This window comes from Dryobates pubescens, chromosome 3 (genome assembly GCF_014839835.1).
Source record: "Dryobates pubescens isolate bDryPub1 chromosome 3, bDryPub1.pri, whole genome shotgun sequence".
Taxonomy (NCBI): Eukaryota; Metazoa; Chordata; class Aves; order Piciformes; family Picidae; genus Dryobates; species Dryobates pubescens.
In genome coordinates, this window is record NC_071614.1 from 3,393,332 (window position 1) to 3,410,928 (window position 17,597).

General features: G+C 50.9%; 1 protein-coding gene across 1 annotated transcript; it reads right to left on the reverse strand.

The window, feature by feature from the left end:
• Window positions 1–303: 303 nt before the first annotated feature.
• On the reverse strand, window positions 304–17,201 carry SDCBP (syndecan binding protein). The gene is made up of 9 exons (XM_054179320.1): window positions 17,076–17,201; window positions 11,119–11,188; window positions 7,492–7,570; window positions 5,078–5,187; window positions 4,221–4,379; window positions 2,906–3,081; window positions 2,556–2,727; window positions 1,815–1,906; window positions 304–1,043 (listed from the first exon to the last, which is right to left on the reverse strand). The coding sequence occupies exons 2-9, from the start codon at window positions 11,167–11,169 to the stop codon at window positions 989–991; spliced, it is 894 nt and encodes a 297-aa protein (XP_054035295.1). The 5' UTR covers window positions 11,170–11,188; window positions 17,076–17,201; the 3' UTR covers window positions 304–988.
• Window positions 17,202–17,597: the final 396 nt, after the last annotated feature.

Genomic DNA, 17,597 nt, shown 5'->3' on the forward strand with positions numbered 1-17,597 from the left:
GCTTGCCACAACAACCACAGACTCCAATTAGAATGGCTCCCAGGATGAATTTGATCAGCCTGAGGTGGTGCAGTGCATTTCTCACCTCTGTGAGCAGAAGATCTTGCTGAGCAGCTAGGCTGAAAGTATGAAGAGTTAATCAGATCTTGTCTGCAGTGTCCTGGCTCTCCCCTTTAGACCTCTTCAGCACTGCAGGCAGCAGGCTGATGGAGAAAGCCGTTTGAAACCGTTCCCGAGCTGGGTTCACGCCGAGCTGAGCAACCCAGGCCTGCCTTAGCTCATCTCTGCAGCCTACACAGGAGCTAAAGTGTCAGTCCTTTATTTGGTTAGTTCTGACTCCTTAAGAACATGATTAAGGCAAGAGAGAAGCATTAGGTACAGTTTGTATAACAAGTAATAAAAAGATTTGAGTATCTGTACACTACTTGTCTGTCCTACTCGCTGAACAAGGCCTCAGCTCTGTGCAGCTCAGCTGGCACAGCTCTGTGCAGCTCAGCTGGCACTCTGCTGTAAACAGTAGTAACTAGAACAAAAACCCCACTAACTAACTAGTACTGGTCATACTCCTAAGGGGATTTCTAATCTACTCTTGCAAACAGAAAGCAGTAAAAAGACTCATCTGTCTTAAACAGAAAGCACAGCATTGTCCTAGGCAACAGCAGGGAACTCTGCAAGTGATACCTGGTTCCTTCAGCTGCAATGGCTTAGAGGAGGAGTGACTTAAACAGAAGCCTAGGGAAAGCAGTTGTAACACAACTGGAATTTCACATTTCTCAAGCATAGAAGGCTACAAGTTTTACAGTTTGTGGATCAAGGAGATATGTTGAACATTCCCAGCCATTAGAGATGCAAGTGCTTGATGCAGCATAATCTTCTCCCAGCCTCCAGCGAGGCTCAGGTGCAGAAGAAAGAAATCACCGAGTAGAGCAGCCCGAGTTGAGTGGAATCATCGTTGTTATGTACAGGTACACAGAGGCAGGAGGCAAGCTTAGACTTCAGGAACAGAGTGATCCATCAGGCTTTTCATGATGCTGGTTGCCATCCTAAGGGAAAGGAAAAAGCATTCAGCTGGGGGAGACAGCTCCAGGAGACCACTGCAGCACCTGAGCCTTGCATCACTCCTTTGATAATAGGCACTCACCCTGGGGGCCAACAGCAAACGTGCTTGCTGCAGCCAACTGCACACAGAGGGAAGCCCAGGATCCTCCATGTGCTTATCCATTAGTCACTGAGCTGTGCTACCAGCATCTCAGGACACAAGCAGCTGGGAGGGCTAAGTGCTGTCAGACTCAGAAGTGGTTTGTGACTGAGCACATGGAGGACAGGCTCAGGGCTACCTGAGGCATTACTAATTTCTAGCAACCCCAAAACCATCTTGAACAGGAGAGAGTGAGCTGCAGAAAGCCACTGCTGCCAAAGGCTCAGCAAACAGCTCCACCCTGCCAAGAACCATGTTTGTGTCTCCAGGCTTAGCTGTAACCAAAATGCTGTTTGCAGTGCAAGGTGACCCAGTGCTGGTGGTTATCCATGCAGAAACTCAACTCTCTTAAAGTCTGGTTAGAAAAAGCTTTTTCAGGACAAGAGGAGAGCAGGGAGCACCACTAGCATAGGAACAGCTTACAGGCACACCCTTCAAACCACACTGGTTTGACTAAAATACCAGATGAAGCAAATTTCAGACCCCACCACGCCCCCTGGCCTGTCTTCATGTTGAGTTTGTGATGGGGTCTGCCCATCAGGACATCATGTCACCTACAGAAGAGAGTCACTGTCAGCTTGGTGCCAAAAGCCAAGCTGCTTTGTTCAGTACCCACCTCTTGATTATGTACTCATAGATGCTGGAAGGCATGATGGTAATGGTCACCACACTGCCAGCTGTTGCCAAGATGTCTGCAATCTGGGGGTCCTGTAAGTAAAGCAGAAGCAATGTGAGCAGCAGGCCTCCAGCTGACCATGAAACAGCAGCTCAACAGCTTTTCCAGCCCCTTGACCAAACTGGAACCCAGGAGGTTCCATCACAAGGTGTGAGGGTGCTGGAGGCCTGGAGCAGGCTGCCCAGAGAGGTTGTGGAGTCTCTTTCTCTGGAGAGATTCCAAACCCACCTGGCCATTGTTCCTGGGCAAGCTGCTGTGGGTGCCCTGCTTTAGAAGGGGGGTTGGACTGGATGATCTCCAATCTCCACCATGCTGGGATTCTACACAGATGCAGCATCTTGCACAAACTGACTAGAGAAGGGATGTTCTACACTGAATTCCTCCTGGAATTTGGCACAGGCTGGCAGGAGGAACCTTTCTCTTTTTGTTTTGCCAGCCAAGTCAGACTAAAGATAAACACTGATGGTCAGCCCAGGCAGGTAGAGGCAGAGGAGGACAATCAGCTGCCCTGTCTGCAGGTGGAGAACTGCAAGGAAGCCTCAAAGCAGCCGTGTCTCTCCAGTCAAGAAAGTAAACCATGGGAGGAAACTTTCTGATCATTACACACACACCACAACCCTTGCTCCTGTCTGCACAGAAAGCTCACAGCTACCCACACCCACCCCAGAACACGTCTTTTACCTTCAATCCAATGACATTCTGCCCATTGATTTCACAGATGTTGTGCTCTGTCAGAAGGCCATTCCTGGCAGCTGAGCTGTCCTTCACTATGGAGGTGATCTTCCCGTTCTTGAATATGAAACCCACGTGCCCTGTGCTGTCCTTGTGCATGGTGATGATCCGCTCAAAGGGCCTGCAAGACATTTCAAATGCACCCTCCCAGCCTGCTGAGCCCCAGGAAGAACCACTCAGCAGCTTGGACTGCCAACAGGTTGTGTTGTGCCCGCAGCCCTGCTCAAGCAGGGGTGAGCCAACCCCCCCCGAACCGCTCCCGAGACGGCAGTGACAATCCCCATCTGCGGTGGCTTTACCTGTCCCGGATGATCATGGAAATCCTCTCTCCAGAAGCCTGCTTCAGAACTTTATGTGCTTTGTCAGAGCTCCAGCCTGCACAGTTGTCACCATTGATCTGCAGAACCTGGTCCCCAAACCTCAGGCCAGCGAGGGATGCTGGGGAGTTAGCCTGGACTAACTGGACAAAGATACCCTGCAAGGAAGAGAAAAGGCAAAAGAGTGAAGAGAGGAAGTTCTACCTTAAAGCTGAAGAGCAGAGTCCTTTAAAGACTCCCACTCTCCATGAAGCACCAACCAAATGGACATTATCTCCCCCCAAGAGGCACTTCTGGAAACAGACTGAAGTGTCAGCAGTCTTCAAGAGACTGACAGGTGCTGGATGCTGGCATACATTGGCAATGTACTGTCTACATCTCTAGACCACAAAAAAGGAGACAGAAGCAGAACATTAAAGCCTAACTCCTGCTTCAACAAGAGATCTGAGCAACTGGCTCAAGACAGCCAGTGGTGACTTGTGTGCCTCCTTGTGCATGGAACCAGTCCCTCCTCTGCCAGACACCAGCCTGTCTGCAGCTGGAGAAAGCAGCAGCCCTGGGACCTCTGTGGCAGATTGCTCCTTTGACAGCCCCAGGAGCTTTCAACTTTTTAATCAATTACAAATACCATTTTCATCAATTACAGTGTTAATCAATTACAAATAATTACAAACCTCAGCTTCAAAACAAAGCAAAACAAACCAAGGTGGAATCCCCTCCCCCCCCCCCCCTTCCCTATTTCTAGCACTCAAAAAGCTTAAAGCAAAGCATATCAAGATAATACTTTGCACAGATTATAGTTCTGGGCCCCTCAGCTTAGGAAAGCTGTTGAGTTGCTGGAAGGTGTCCAGAGAAGGGCAACAAAGCTGGGGAGGGGTCTGGAGCACAGCCCTGTGAGGAGAGGCTGAGGGAGCTGGGGTTGCTTAGCCTGGTGAAGAGGGCGCTCAAGGGAGACCTTATTGCTGTCTACAACTATCTGAAGGGAGGCTGTAGCCAGGAGGGGGTTGGTCTCTTTTCCCAAGCAACCAGCACCAGAACAAGAGGACACAGTCTCAAGCTGTGCCAGGGGAAGTTTAGGCTGGAGGTGAGGAGAAAGTTCTTCCCAGCAAGACCGTCGGAACGGTCTGCCCAGGGCGGTGGTGGAGTCACCAGCCCTGGGGGTGTGCGAGCAGTGTGTGGACCTGGCTCTTGGGGACACGGTTTAGTGTTGACCCTTGAGTGCTGGATGGAGGGCTGGACTGGGTGCTCTTTGAGGTGTGCTGTGCCTCTGCAGGCCAAAGCAGGCTTTGGTACTCACGTTGTCCACAGCCTTGAGGCGCAGGCCGATTTTGCCGTCCTGGTCCTTGCAGAGGATGGTCTCGCGCAGGCCCTGCTTGATCTCTGCTCTGCGCAGCCCGGCGTCGTTCCCGGTCACTGGAGCTACCATGTAATTAGTAGAAGGTCGTGTTACCAGTTGCTGATTAAAACAAAACAACCAGACAACTTAGTTTCAGCTTTTTCAAATGGCTAGAGGTCAGTTCATATGACATGTCACTCAAGCACAAGCCAAGCCACCCCACCACCGACCGCCCCAGCCCCTCCACTGGGAACCGGTCATGGAACGGTTTGGGTTGGAAGGGACCTTAAAGATCATCTAGTTCCAACCCCCTGCCACAGGCAAGGACACTTCCTACTAAACCAGGCTGCTCAGGGCCCCATCCAACCTGGCTGTGAACACATCCAAGGTTGGAGCCTTCATATCATCTCTGGACAACGTGTTGCAGCACCTCACCACCCTCACGTGCAATCTACACTCGGCTTCTTCCACACTGAAGCCATTGCTCTTTGTGCTGTTACTGCATGCCTTTGAAAAGTCCCTTTCCAGCTCTCCTGTAGGCCCCTTCAAACACTGGATGGCTGCTCTAAGGTCTCCCCAGAGCCTTCTCTTCTCCAGGCTGCACAATCCCAACTCTCTCACAGAGAGGTGCTCCAGCCCTCTGATCACCTTCATGGCCTCCTCATTGCTCAGTTTAAGACCAGATTAAAACAGGCACTGCCACTGTAAACAATTAATTAGCCAAGTATGGTACTGGAGGCAAACAGCCTACTCTCTAGAATGCCAGCCACATTTAGGCTTTGTATCTTTGCTTCCCAAAACATTTGACTGGTACCTACACCCTGTGGCTGAGCAGCTGCTGCCACTGGCATGTTTCTCTGCACCTCCTCCTCGCTGAGGCTCAGGCCCATGTACTGAGTAAGTTCTGGATACAATCTGGGGTACAAGCCTGTGGGAGAAAAACAGAACAACAGAAAGCCTTCCATCAATACAATGGCTGGGTTCACAGAAGGAGCAATCACTGACAGGTACACTTACTGCCACAACCCTTCTGCTACTGCAGTGCGTTTCATGTGGAAGTTACCCCAGAGCAGCCCCTGGCATCAGCACTGTGACTCTAGCTCAGCCCAGAGAAGCAACCAAACCAGCAGCATTCCTGCTCTGCACAGCTTAGAGAGAACTTTCACTTCCACTTACCCCAGCCATCCTTTTCAGCACAAACACCAGACCCAGGGTGATGATCCCAAACGAACACTGTGCTGCAGTCCATGAAGACCTGCTCGTGCTCCAAAGCTTTTGGGCACTTCCTGGGGAACTACTCTGCCTCCCCCCTCCAAGCCAGGTATGCTGGGGAACACACACAGTGCCCTTCCACTAGTGCAAGGCAGCACCTGCAGGAGGCATCCATGCCAAGGACTTTGCAGATCCCAGGCATGGCAGAGTTTCTGCAGAAGGCAGAACTCCTGGCTATGAGGCCCACAGTGCAGTCTGCTGAAGAAAGGAGCTGTCACTTCCCCACAGCTGCACAATGAAGTGGCTTTAGAAGTGCTCAGCAAGACACAGCACACAGAGCCTTTAAATAGCCAGTAGAGGATTCCTCCACTGCAGAGGAGCAGGGTGCAGGGAGTGGGAGGAAAGGAATTATGACACTTGTCAGACCTGGAGTTGAATCGCTCTGGAAACAGGCTTGATACTGCTCTTGACATTCCACAGATAGTTAACTGGAGCCATTTAACAAGTGGCAGTTGTGAAGGTATGAGAACTCTTCAGAGTCCCTCCACTGTTCCCACCAAGGCAGGGGGGACAGAAAAGGCTGCTCAGAGAGCGAGGTGCTGCAGGGCACAGCTTTGGAAGCCAGCAGGCTCCCCGGTTCACAGAGCCAGCTGTGGGTGCAAGGTGTCACACCAGCTGCTGCAGGAGTCCACAGATCACCACAGATGGAAAGGAACTTTTCTGGGAAGGACCAAAGGCCACTGAGAGATGAATTCCAGTATCAGTGAGAGACTTTTTGCCCCTGGTGCTTTTGGTGGCCATGGTTGCTAGCTGCTTCACATGGCAGCTGGCTGCTCTTATTTCCACACTGATCTATCAGCTTGTAGCTTCACCACCACTATCAGGAAGCTTTTCATGAACAGCTCTTCTATCTTTGCTTGCATTTTCAAGCCCCCTAGGATTATGCACAAATAATACTGCACAAGACTTCTGCTGCTAGTCCATGTTCCCCTTTTGTTTTCCACTGAAGACCACACCACAGGATGCATCTTTGCTGGCTGCATTACATTCTCATTCAAAACAGAGCTCTCCAAACAGCAGACCACATCTGAAAGCCCCTGGTGGTGTATGTTCTGCTGCCTCTGCCAGGGAGTTTGGCACACCCTATAGATGGTGGAGGCCTGCCTTGGTCTGTGATCTATTTAGTGATCAATCCCTCTTCAGCCACACACAGCTCTTGAGCAATTCACACACAAGCTGACGTAAGAGTTCTGACATATGGCCAGCAGGCACAAAAACTGCAGGAACTCAAGCTCTGGACAGCAGCAAGAACACTGCCAAGAAGGGACTGCTGAAACAAACTCTTATCTGGCCTGGTGAAGTTAGGCCAGTTAAGTGCTCCAGAAAGGGTCTCTTGCTTAGAGGCTTTGGGCCTTTCAGGCCAAGCAGAACTTGCAAACCCAGAGTTCTGCCCTCAAACGTGCCTGTGCACCTTCATGGAGGGCCATGTGCATGGGAGAAGAGGAGAAGAAACGGGTACAAGCCATTGAGGCTTGTGTCTGATTCCCCACCAGACTTCTGGTCTCAAAACCTGCTGGAAGCTTTATGTTGACAGCAAGACAAGATTAAGTTTCACCTTTCTGGGCACTTCTCTGTAGACAGATTTGTGTCTGTCTGTTCCTAAGCAAGCTCATATGGCAAGGCACTCAGAGGCATGCTGCCCTCTAAGGCTGACAAACACACAGGTGATAAATAAGGACACTCAAGAGTTGGAGGTAAGAGAGTTCAAGTGGTCAGCAAGCCTTGGTATTTTAGGCTGACTTGGAAAGGGCTTCAAAAAGCCAAGGGACAGTGTTTGCCACAACTTCCTTTTCTGAGCAAACACTGGGTTTTGACTCCCCAAGCACCTTCCCAAGGTGGGTGTTGGCATTTCCAAGAAGGCATGGGCTCACCCTTCATAAACAGGGTTACATACTGCTGTGTTGTTGACTGCTCTGCTGTTAGCTTTAGGATTTCACAACTCTGCAGCACGTGAGCTTACCTCCATCATGAGGAACAGGAGCAGAAGCCTCAGACAGGATTGCTGGATTAGCTGGATTTGAAGAAAAGGCAGTCTGAGCCTGAAAGCAAAGACACTCACACAGGTCATCTTGTACAAGAAAATAATCTCTGGAATCTTTATTATGCAGGCAGGAGGCTAAACATTTTCTTTTTCCTCATGCATGCAAGTTCTGAAGTCAGCCTGTCTTCTCTGACATCAATTACCTCAACACAACATGCTGCAGTAGCACCAAACTACTTTGGCAGAACAACCTGTACCTTCCCCAGAGCCACAGCCCCAGCCAGGATGCAGAAAGGCTTTACTGTTAACCTGCTCTGCTTTGGTCATCAAGTTAAAGACACATGCAGCCTGGCTGACAAAGCTTTGTACCTAGGTTTTAAAGGTATGACCTTTGGCAGAGTGTTTGACCATTCCTGTTTTCAGCTAGCTAGCAGCAGTTTAATATCTTCACCATTCACAGATGTTGTTTATGAGTCCTACCACAGCCCCTCACAGGCTGCAAGCTCCACACAATCCAGTGCCACTGGCTTGATGCCTTCTGAAAGCAAAGGACCTTCAAAGATGATTTTTCTACACAAGCTGCCACTACAGCTTCATTTCCACAATGCTTGTTGCTTCACAGTATAGAATCACTGTGGTTAGAAAAGGCCTTTGAGAGCAAATCTAACCATTAGCTAACCAAGTCTGGTGCTAAACCACGTCCCTCAGCACCACATCTTTTAAACACCTCCAGGGCTGGTGACTCAATCTCCTCCTGAGCAACCTATTCCAGCCTTTGAAAACCCTTTCAAGTGAAGCAGCCTTTTTCTAATATCCAATCTAACCCTCTCCTGGTGTAACTTGAGGCCATTTCCTCTCCTATCCCTTGTTACTCGGCAGAAGAGACTGACCGACACCTCGCTCCAACCTCCTCTCCCCAGACTGAACAGCCCCATTTCCCTCAGCTGCTCCTCATGAGACTTGTGCTCTACACCCTTCACCAGCTTAGTTGCCCTTCTCCAGACACACTCCAGCACCTCAATCTCCTCCTTGAGGGGCCCAAAACTGCACCAGCACTCAAGGTGTGGCCTCACCACTGCTGAGTACAGGAGGAAATACGTAAGAGCATATTAAAATAAGCCACTTCCCTTCCTTCTCATTACCTCAGCTACTACTTTTTTGGCCTTGTGTAATCCTGAGCAGTGAAAAATGCTGCCTGTTGTGATGGAAATAACCATCCCTGAGACTGAGTGTCAAAGGTAGGGAGGAAATCAGAGGAAATTCCTAAATGCACAGGGAAACAGTGTGCTGAACAGGACGCAAACCATCCACGGCGCCACGACACAACAGTCAAATTCCTTCATGTGTTGTAAGGAAACCATGCTTAAAAATAGAGGGTTTCAGAGTCCTCTACTCTCCAGGAAGCTGGTCTCAGAAAAAACAGAGTAAGAATGACTCATTATTTTTCAGTGTCAGAGGTATTTAAAGAACAGCCTCCAACTCCCACGCTGGGCAAAAAGAGCAGGTTAGAGTATTCTGCGTACCGAGCCGCAGTCGCTGTGGTCTCCCTGGCTTGCTGAGGACACAGATTTGTCTTTCAGCACTCTGCCCCTTTCCAAGGGTGCTCTCAGAGGTGGTGAAGAAGGCAGCATTTCTAGAATGCACTTTTGGGGAGGGGCAAGCAGCAATTTAGCCTCTGCTGCCAAAAGGATCAGTGAAAAATGGAACGGCCTGCTCTTGAAATCTTGCTGCTTTAGCAACAACAGGGTTTGCTTCCCCTCTCACAACTGCACTCAGGCCTAGCTCCTAGTGCCTCCTGCAGCTGGGAGGAGCAAGAGGCTGGCATGAAACTGCTGAAGGATGATCTTCCCCTCTAGTGATGGCAACAAGAACACCTAAGCATCTCCACCAGGGATCTGTAACCAAAGGCACTTGGATCTCCCTCCCTTCTCTCTCAGCCCCACATGGCTGTCACAGGCTGTCTTGCTTGACATCCCAACTCATCAAGCAGGAGAACTATGTGAAGTCCCAATTTAAACTCTGAATGGACAGCCATCTGCAGGTATGGCACTGCACAGGTATCTTTCAGGCACAGGCTGCCCTGGGAAGTTGTGGAGGCTCCAAGCCTGCAAGTGTTCAAAGCCAGGCTGGACAGGGCCTTTATCAGTCTGGGCTAGTAGGAGGTGCTCCTGCCTATGGCAGCGGGGTTGGAACTAGCTGATCATTAAGGTCCCTTCCAACCCAAACCATTCTATGACTCTATGAGAGCAGGCACCTGTCCTGCATGAACCAACTGCAGGAAACCTGACCTTTGGGAATTAAACCAGCCTAACACAACAGAGCTCACCCTTATCTGGAACACCACAACTCACTGCATGGACAAGGCACTTCTGCCCAGGTTCATGAAGCCTCCTGAACGTGTGGGCAACACAGTGCACAAGAACAGTCTGTGCTCCAAAATGACACAACATGTATCTGTGGTTCAGGATCTACAGGATTCAGCACAGAGAGACTCTGCTTCCCTCTCCTCACTGCTTCACTCATTAATATTTTTACTTGCAGTACATGAACCCCAGCAGCTGGTTGTTCAAAGGCTGAAGTAGAAGCACAATCTTGACTTCAGGCTAGGGATTTTTTTCCCCCATTTCAGCATTACCTAACTGTAGATAAAAGACTTTGGTAAGATAAGGAGAATGGGGTGGGGAGGGGACAAGGAGCAACCCCAACACAGCCTCCACAACTTCCAAGAGCCTCACCCTGCAAATGCAAACACAGCTGAGACTGAGGTACTGCACTCTGGGACTGCACAGGAGAGTTAATAATCAAGCAAACCACACTGATTAGGCTGATCCCCAGGGAGAAGGATAAGGACAGAAGCTGCAGCCACCTTAACAGTCCAGTACAGCTCCCTGCTGTTGTTTGACCTGGAGGGGAATCCACTCATTTCAGGAAGAAAAAATGCAAGGTAAAATGCAGAGGGCTGGAAGGGAATTCCTCACAGTGCATTCATGTCAGTACATTCATCTCAGACTTCATGCAGGTTCATTGTTTTGTCTCACAGATTCCTTCATCCTGACTACCAAAGATAGGACTTCTTACAGAGAGGGGTTTACACAAAGATGGTCATCTTGGAAGTACTGGGAGAACTGGTCACTACCATGAATTAGCCAGAAGACAAGCCTGTGACTCCAGATGACATTAATGGAGTCAGTGCTCTTTTTTTCCAGTGCCCAGCTGATCCATGAGAGCTTTCTGTCACAGGTTTGGACAGCAGGCATGAGGCACAGCAGGCTTATCAGTTCAGTCAATCCCCATTCATCACATCAGATTGAAGTATGACCAGAGACAGGCTACATTTGCCTACTTAAGGCCAAGTATCCATACCTCAAAACCCCAGACATACCAACACATTAAAGACAAATTACTATACATGAATACAGAATGTAAATATACCCCAAAGGGGTAAAACAAGCATTAAACATAGCAAGCTACAAAGATTGTCTTTCCTCTTTTAGAGTATGATGGCATAACAACAACTCACACCTGCAACAGAAGTTTCCCCTCCCCTAGATTAAAACTCACCACCCCCACTACCCTCAAAACTCATCTTATTGAAGCCCAGCATACCTGAATCACTTTGTCCACCTTCAGATCTTCCAGGGAAGGATAGAGAGACATTTTGATGCAGTTTCACTGGCTAGAGGGAAGACAGAAAATTGTTACTGGAGAAAGCAAACCAATTCATAAGTAAACTGAGAGATACTTACTTAGCATTACAACTTAAAATCAGAAGAAAGCAGACCAAGTGTTCAATAAGTGGCCCATGGCCTGCAAGCCTGTGCTCTGCAAAGTCTTAGCACCACAGACACCTGGCACTGCAGATAAATTCCATTAAGACCATCCACTTAATCCATTATCAGTAATAGCCTTTGTGTAATAGGCTTGGGTTAATACACTCAGTGTTGTCAAAGTTTAGGCCTCAGTGATGAGAAGGCCTGCCCAGAGGAAAACATTTAGAATAGAATAGAGTTAACCAGGTAGGAAGAGACCTTTGAGATCATTGAGTCCAACCTATCATCCAACACCACCTAATCAACTAAACCATGGCACCAACCACCCCATCCAGTCTCTTCCTAAACACCTCCAGTGATGGTGACTCCACCACCTCCCTGGGCAGCACATTCCAATGGCCAATCTCTCTTGCTGGGAAGAACTTCTTCCTAACATCCAGCCTAAACCTCCCCTGGCACACCTTGAGACTGTGTCCTCTTGTTCTGGTGCTGGTTGCTTGGGAGAAGAGACCAACCCCCTTCTGGCTACAACCTCCCTTCAGGTAGTTTTAGACAGCAAGGTGGTCTCCCCTGAGCTTCCTCTTCTCCAGGCTAAACACCCCTAGCTCTCTCAGCCTCTCCTCACAGGGCTGTGCTCCAGACCACTCCCCAGCTTTGTTGCCCTTCTCTGGACACCTTCCAGCATCTCAACATCTCTCCTAAATGGAGGAGCCCAGAACTGGACACAGGACACAAGGTGTGTCCTAACCAGTGCTGAGTGCAGGGCAGAATGACCTCCCTGCTCCTGCTGGCCACACTGCTCCTGCTGGAGGCCAGGATGCCATTTCATATGAAGCACTGCAAAGACAGCCTTCAGGAGGCCGGGATGCAATCATGAGGAGGATTAGGAGGGAAAAATCTAATCGCTTCCCTCCTATTCCTGCTCCCTACTGGGCCAGTGTCTCATATACAACTGTGGAGGCTTTTACTCTGCCATTCAAAGACTCTAAACACTTGCAGCAGGTCTGATGTTCCAGTAAGAAGCCCCTCAAGAGGCTGGCAAGAGATGTGGCTTCCAGTGTCCATTCCCAACACAGTGATTGCAGTGAGCAACGGCGAGCAAGCTTCGGTCGGTGGTCAGTGTCAAAACACACAGAAGCCTCACACTGGCACTCATGTGATGCTGGGAGAGCCCTGTGACAACTCAGCAGGAAGTAATGCAACAAAGGAAAACCAAAGGGGGGAAACAAAAAAAATCAAGCCAAACCAAAGGAAAAAAAAGAATGTACTTCATGTGACTCCTTGGGCACCGTGCTGCCAGCCAGCTCTGCTCACAGCCAGGCACCTGAGCCTTGGGGGAATCTCATTAGCCAGAGCTCCTTCACTCACCTTCTCACTGGGGTCAGCTGAGCTTTCCAAAACCACCATAAAACATTGCACACCAACATCTGGGAATGTTTAATTCAGGGGGGGAAGTGGGACAGAAACAGGCCACAAAACGTGCTATGCTTTCCCAAGCTCTAGAGGGCCCTGAGAGCAGTTAATGAGGCAGCTCTATTAAAAGGTTCTGGTTTGGGCACTCATTTTTTTTCCCTCCAAAGAACAAGAGGCCCTTATTTATGTAGCAATTTAGCAAGAATTCCAGACTAAAAGAGAGCCCTGCAGAAATCCTTGAGCTGTGGCTCCTCTAAGTGCACATATTAGGTTGATTTTTTTATACAGCCCCCACACAGATGCCTAATGTGATACTGCAGTGGCACAATAGATGTCTCTTCATATTACCCCAAGCTCATCCACAGCCTTTCTACTTGCTCAGCAGAGTACCCAACAGCTCCAGTATCATGTCAGGCTACAAGGAGAACTTCAGAAGAGCGTGCCCTCAGTGTCACAGAGCTCCACACCGTGAATGCACGGCCACTTCAGTTGCAGTAATTAATTGCCACTGGCATTTGGGGACTAATTGTTTCATCTAAACCAAACACAGCTGAAGCCTGGAAGCTTTCTAAATTCACAGAATCAGAGAATGGCCTAGGTTGGAAGAGACCTCAGAGATCATCTGCTCCAACCACCCTCTCAGCTAGACTTGGTTGCTCGGTATCTCGTGAAGGTTGGCCTTGACCGCCTCCAGGGCAGGAGGCAGCCGCAGCCTCCCTGGGCAGCCTATTCCAGAGTCTCACCAACCTCACGCTGAAGAACTTCTTCCCAAGATGCAGTCTAAATCGACTCTCCCTCAGCTTCAACCCATTCCCTCTTCTCCTATTGCTAGACACCCTGATGAAAAGTCCCTCTCCAACCTTCCTGTAGGATCCCTTCAGTTACTGGAAGGCAGCTCTAAGGTCCCCCCTGGAGTCTTCTCTTCTCCCAGCTGAACATCCCCAGCTCCCTCAGCCTGTCCTCATAGCAGAGGTGCTGCAGCCCTTGGATCATCTTCGTGGCCTCCTCTGAACTTGCTCCATCAGTCAAATTCAACACAGACAATTAAAACCAACTTAAAAATCCACACTGACCTGAAACAGTCAAGTGCTTTTGCTCATCCAAAATGGGTAATCAGATGCAAACCCCTCGCTCAGGTAAGCTGCCTCTGCTCCTGACACCAGACAAGTCACAGCATCAGACTCACTGCCTGCTTCTAGGTTACAGCTGCCCTAGCACATCCAGGTGCCGGTCCCAGCACTGGCACAGCTTCAAAGCCAGCACACCCACAGCAGAGCACAGGCAGGAAAAGAGGGCAGGCCAAGGATGGTGTGTTCCCAAAGGAGTCACCTTGTTTCATAGGATCACAGAATCACTTTAGCTGAAAGAGAGCTTTTAGACCGTCGAGTCCAACCATTAACTCAGCACTGTCAGTTCACTGCTAAACCATGTCCCTGAGCACCAAACCTACATGGCTTTAAAACCCTTCTGGAGATGGTGACCACTGCTGCCCTGGGCAGCCTGTTCCAGGCCTTGACAACCTTTTGGGGGGAAGAAATTTTTCCTAGTACCCAACCTAAACCTCCCCTGGTGCAAATTAAAGCTACTTCTTTTTGTGCTATTTCTTGTTTCTTGGGAGAATAAACCAATTCTCACCTGGGCTCCAGCCACCTTTCAGAGCCAGAAGGTCTTCCCTTAGCCTCCTTTTCTCCAGACTAAACAACCAGGGTTTCTTAAGCTGCTCCTCACCAGACCTGTTCTCCAGACCCTTCACCAGCTTCACTACTCTCTGCTGGACACAGACCAGGACCTCAATGTTCTTCTTGGAGTGAGTAGCCCAAAACCAAACCCCATATTCAAGGTGCAGCCTCACCAGTGTCAAGTACAGGGGCATGCTGTCCTAGTCCTGCTGGCCACACTATTTATTAACCAGGCCAGAATGCTCTTGGGCAACTTTTCTGTTTCAGGGCAATGAGAGGCACGGGAGCAGCACTTTGCAGAGAGTCATCTCTGACACTTGCTCAGCAGAGGGGCTGCTGGATCCCATGTCCAAGTGACCAACTTCCACACCACAAACTCCAGCCTGTTGACACCTTGTCCAGCTTCAGTTGACCGCCACAAACCAGTCCCCCTCTGCACATGATTACTGGTGAGGTTTCTCAGAGGCAGGCAACCTCAGCCTTTCTCCAGTTCATAGAGAGGAGCGTGATGCTTTCCTCAGAAAAGCATGAGCAAAGCTAAACAGACATTAGCTCTCAGATCACACAAGATGCCACTCCAGCAGCCTATCCTGCCACTTCACAAACTCCCACCCCATTGGCTCATAAGCCAATGACCCAAGTATTTGTCACCACTACCAAGGAGCTGCTTGGTTAGCTCCTTTGTCATCACCTCACCAGTTACTATTTTAGGTTTTCCAGTTAAACAGCCAGAATAACTGTCACCACTCTAACAGGCACTGAGCCCCTAACTTTGCATACACTATCTTCAGTTTATGCCCAGGCAGCTGCAGCAAGTAATCCTCACTGGATAGAGCAAGATCTGCAAAATATATTGCCATTTAGTTCAAAACATGACCTTTTAATAACAACTGCCACGGTCAGGGACCACCAGTAACTGCAGGAAGAACCTGTCCACAATGCATCTTCTGTGCAATGCTGCTTCTAAGAGAAACAAGAGTCTCAGCAGGAGCTGCAGCAGCTTTACACACTGAAAAGTGGCTACCAAAAACTGTGAGCCACTATAAGCCTCTTTTCTCTCTTAACCCATTGACACTAGAATCGCTTTCCTAGATCATCAGGTGACCCTGCTCTAGCAGGAGGATTAGACTAGATTCAGACTGGATGTTAGGAAGAAATTCTTCACCATGAGGGTAGTGAGACACTGGCACAGGTTTCCCAGGCAGGTTGTGGAAGCCTCATCCCTGGAGGTTTTTAAGGCCAGGCTGGATGTGGCTCTGGGCAACCTGATCTCATGTGACGTGTCCCTGCCCCTGGCAGGGGGGTTGGAACTGGGTGATCCTTGAGGTCCCTTCCAACCCTGACAATTCTATGATTCTAGATGATCTTCAGAAGCCCCTTCCAACCCTCACCACGCTATGATTCTGCAGTTTCCACATTCCCACACCTTGTGGGGAACACAAGCGCTCATGAAAGCAAAAGAGAAAACCAAATACAGAGCGTGGGGCAGAAGGGAGAGCCAGAAGCTCAGGCAGCAACCCACAAAAGCTGGCAGCACAGACCTCTCCCCATTTCTCAGCACCCTTGGCTGAGCCCAGCCCGTCAGCAGATCCTGTTTGCCAAGGGGAAGTGCCGGTGACCCGTGGAAAGTCAGCACTCGTGACAGCCTGGGACTGCCAGCAGGAAGTCCTGCGGGTGGCAGGGATGCCCAAGTGCTCTTGCTGGTGTGGCTGGGAGGAGATGGACAACCCCATACACTCTCCAGGTTGGAAAACGTGGAGCTGAAGGTAGCACAGGAGCCAGCTGAGCCCCAGCTCCAGCCTTCCTGTGGTGAAAGCACCCACGGCCAGCACTGAGCGAGAGGGGGGAAAAACCAAACCACACCAAACGACGCCACCAACAAGCGGCTCCTGCCTGTGACCCGAGAAGAGATGAGGGCAGGACACAAAGCCAGCCCCTAGACCAAAACACTGCCTTCCACTTGCAGCTGTTAGAAGCTTACGAACTTTAAAAAACAACCCTGATAGCAGATGCAGGACAAACCCTCCTTGAGCTCAGGCCGACACATCAGGTACTGAGCAAGTGTTTTGCAAGACATAAGTCGGCATTTCCCTTCCGATACCGATCTCATTAGCCTCTGAGCAATTGCTCCCATTATGCAGTTAGCTCCGAGATCTGCTGCCTCCATTTCAGACCCCAAGCAGGACTTCCTTAACCCAAACGGCAGGTCGCACCCATCGCATCCCTGCTGCAATGTCCTGCTCGCCCCGAAGGGAGACAAGGTCCGAGCCGCCCGGGGAGACAATGCCCGAGCCCAGAAGTTCCTTACGCAACGACCCCGGGGCCTGAACCAGAGGGCAGAAGCAGCCCCGCACACACCCACGGCCGTGGGAAGATGTGGAAACAGAAACAGGCGTGTATCTGCTCCCTGTTTTCTCTGGCGGCGGACAGAGAAGCCCCTCGGCAAGGCCGAGAGCCCGGTCCCGTCGGTCGCCAGCCACCGCGGCCCCGGGAAGCGCCGTCCCGCCGGAACACGACACCGCCCTCGGCCAACCGGCACCGGCCCCCCTCGCCGAGCCCCCTCCCCGCTGCGCTCCGCCGTGCCCGGCCGCCGCCGCGCTCCCAGTCCCCCAACCCTTCCCTCCGGCCGCCGGCGGCCCAGACACACACAAAGGGCCGCGGGGGAAGACGCCCCTCCAGCCAGGCCCGGCCGCTCCTTTACCTCTCTGTGCCGTTGGTCGGGGCCCTCAGCACGGACAGTCGGCAACGGCAGCCCCGAAGTCCCGGCAGCGCCGCTATGAGGGGAGCGGGCGCGGCGCTGGCGCTGGCCCGGCCCTGCGCATGCGCCGGCGGCGCCGACGGTGGGACGGGCCCGGGTCCGGGCCCGGCGGGCGGGAGGGGGAGGCCGCCGCCGGACCCAGGGGGCAGGAAAGCGAATGGTGGCGGCGGCGCTTTCCTCTGCGGTCCGTGACGCTCCTCTCTAGCCCTTTGCTTTCCTTAACCGAGGGCTCTGCGCCCCTGTACCTCCTCGGCGCCGCCCGTTTCGTGCAGGACGGAGCACAGGTTTCTGTTCATTTTCCAACATTTAAAACGTTTTCCCCTGTAATAAAGCGTGTTTTGCTAACTGCCTCGTCTGAGCCTTGTTCCTTGCGTTTCCAAGCAGGCACTGGTGAGCCATAACATGCCCGTGGGCCCTGGCAGCAGAAGGTCACCTGTTGTGTGGACCAGCTCCCACTAAATGCAT

Excerpts from the sequence above, each read along its gene's own strand:
- SDCBP (XM_054179320.1), bottom strand. The coding sequence starts at position 11,169 with ATGTCTCTCTATCCTTCCCTGGAAGATCTGAAGGTGGACAAAGTGATT. Across the intron at positions 2,728-2,905 it reads TCCATGATCATCCGGGACAG|GCCCTTTGAGCGGATCATCA; the intron begins GTAAAGCCACCG and ends AATGTCTTGCAG. Across the intron at positions 1,907-2,555 it reads AGAATGTCATTGGATTGAAG|GACCCCCAGATTGCAGACAT; the intron begins GTAAAAGACGTG and ends CTTTACTTACAG.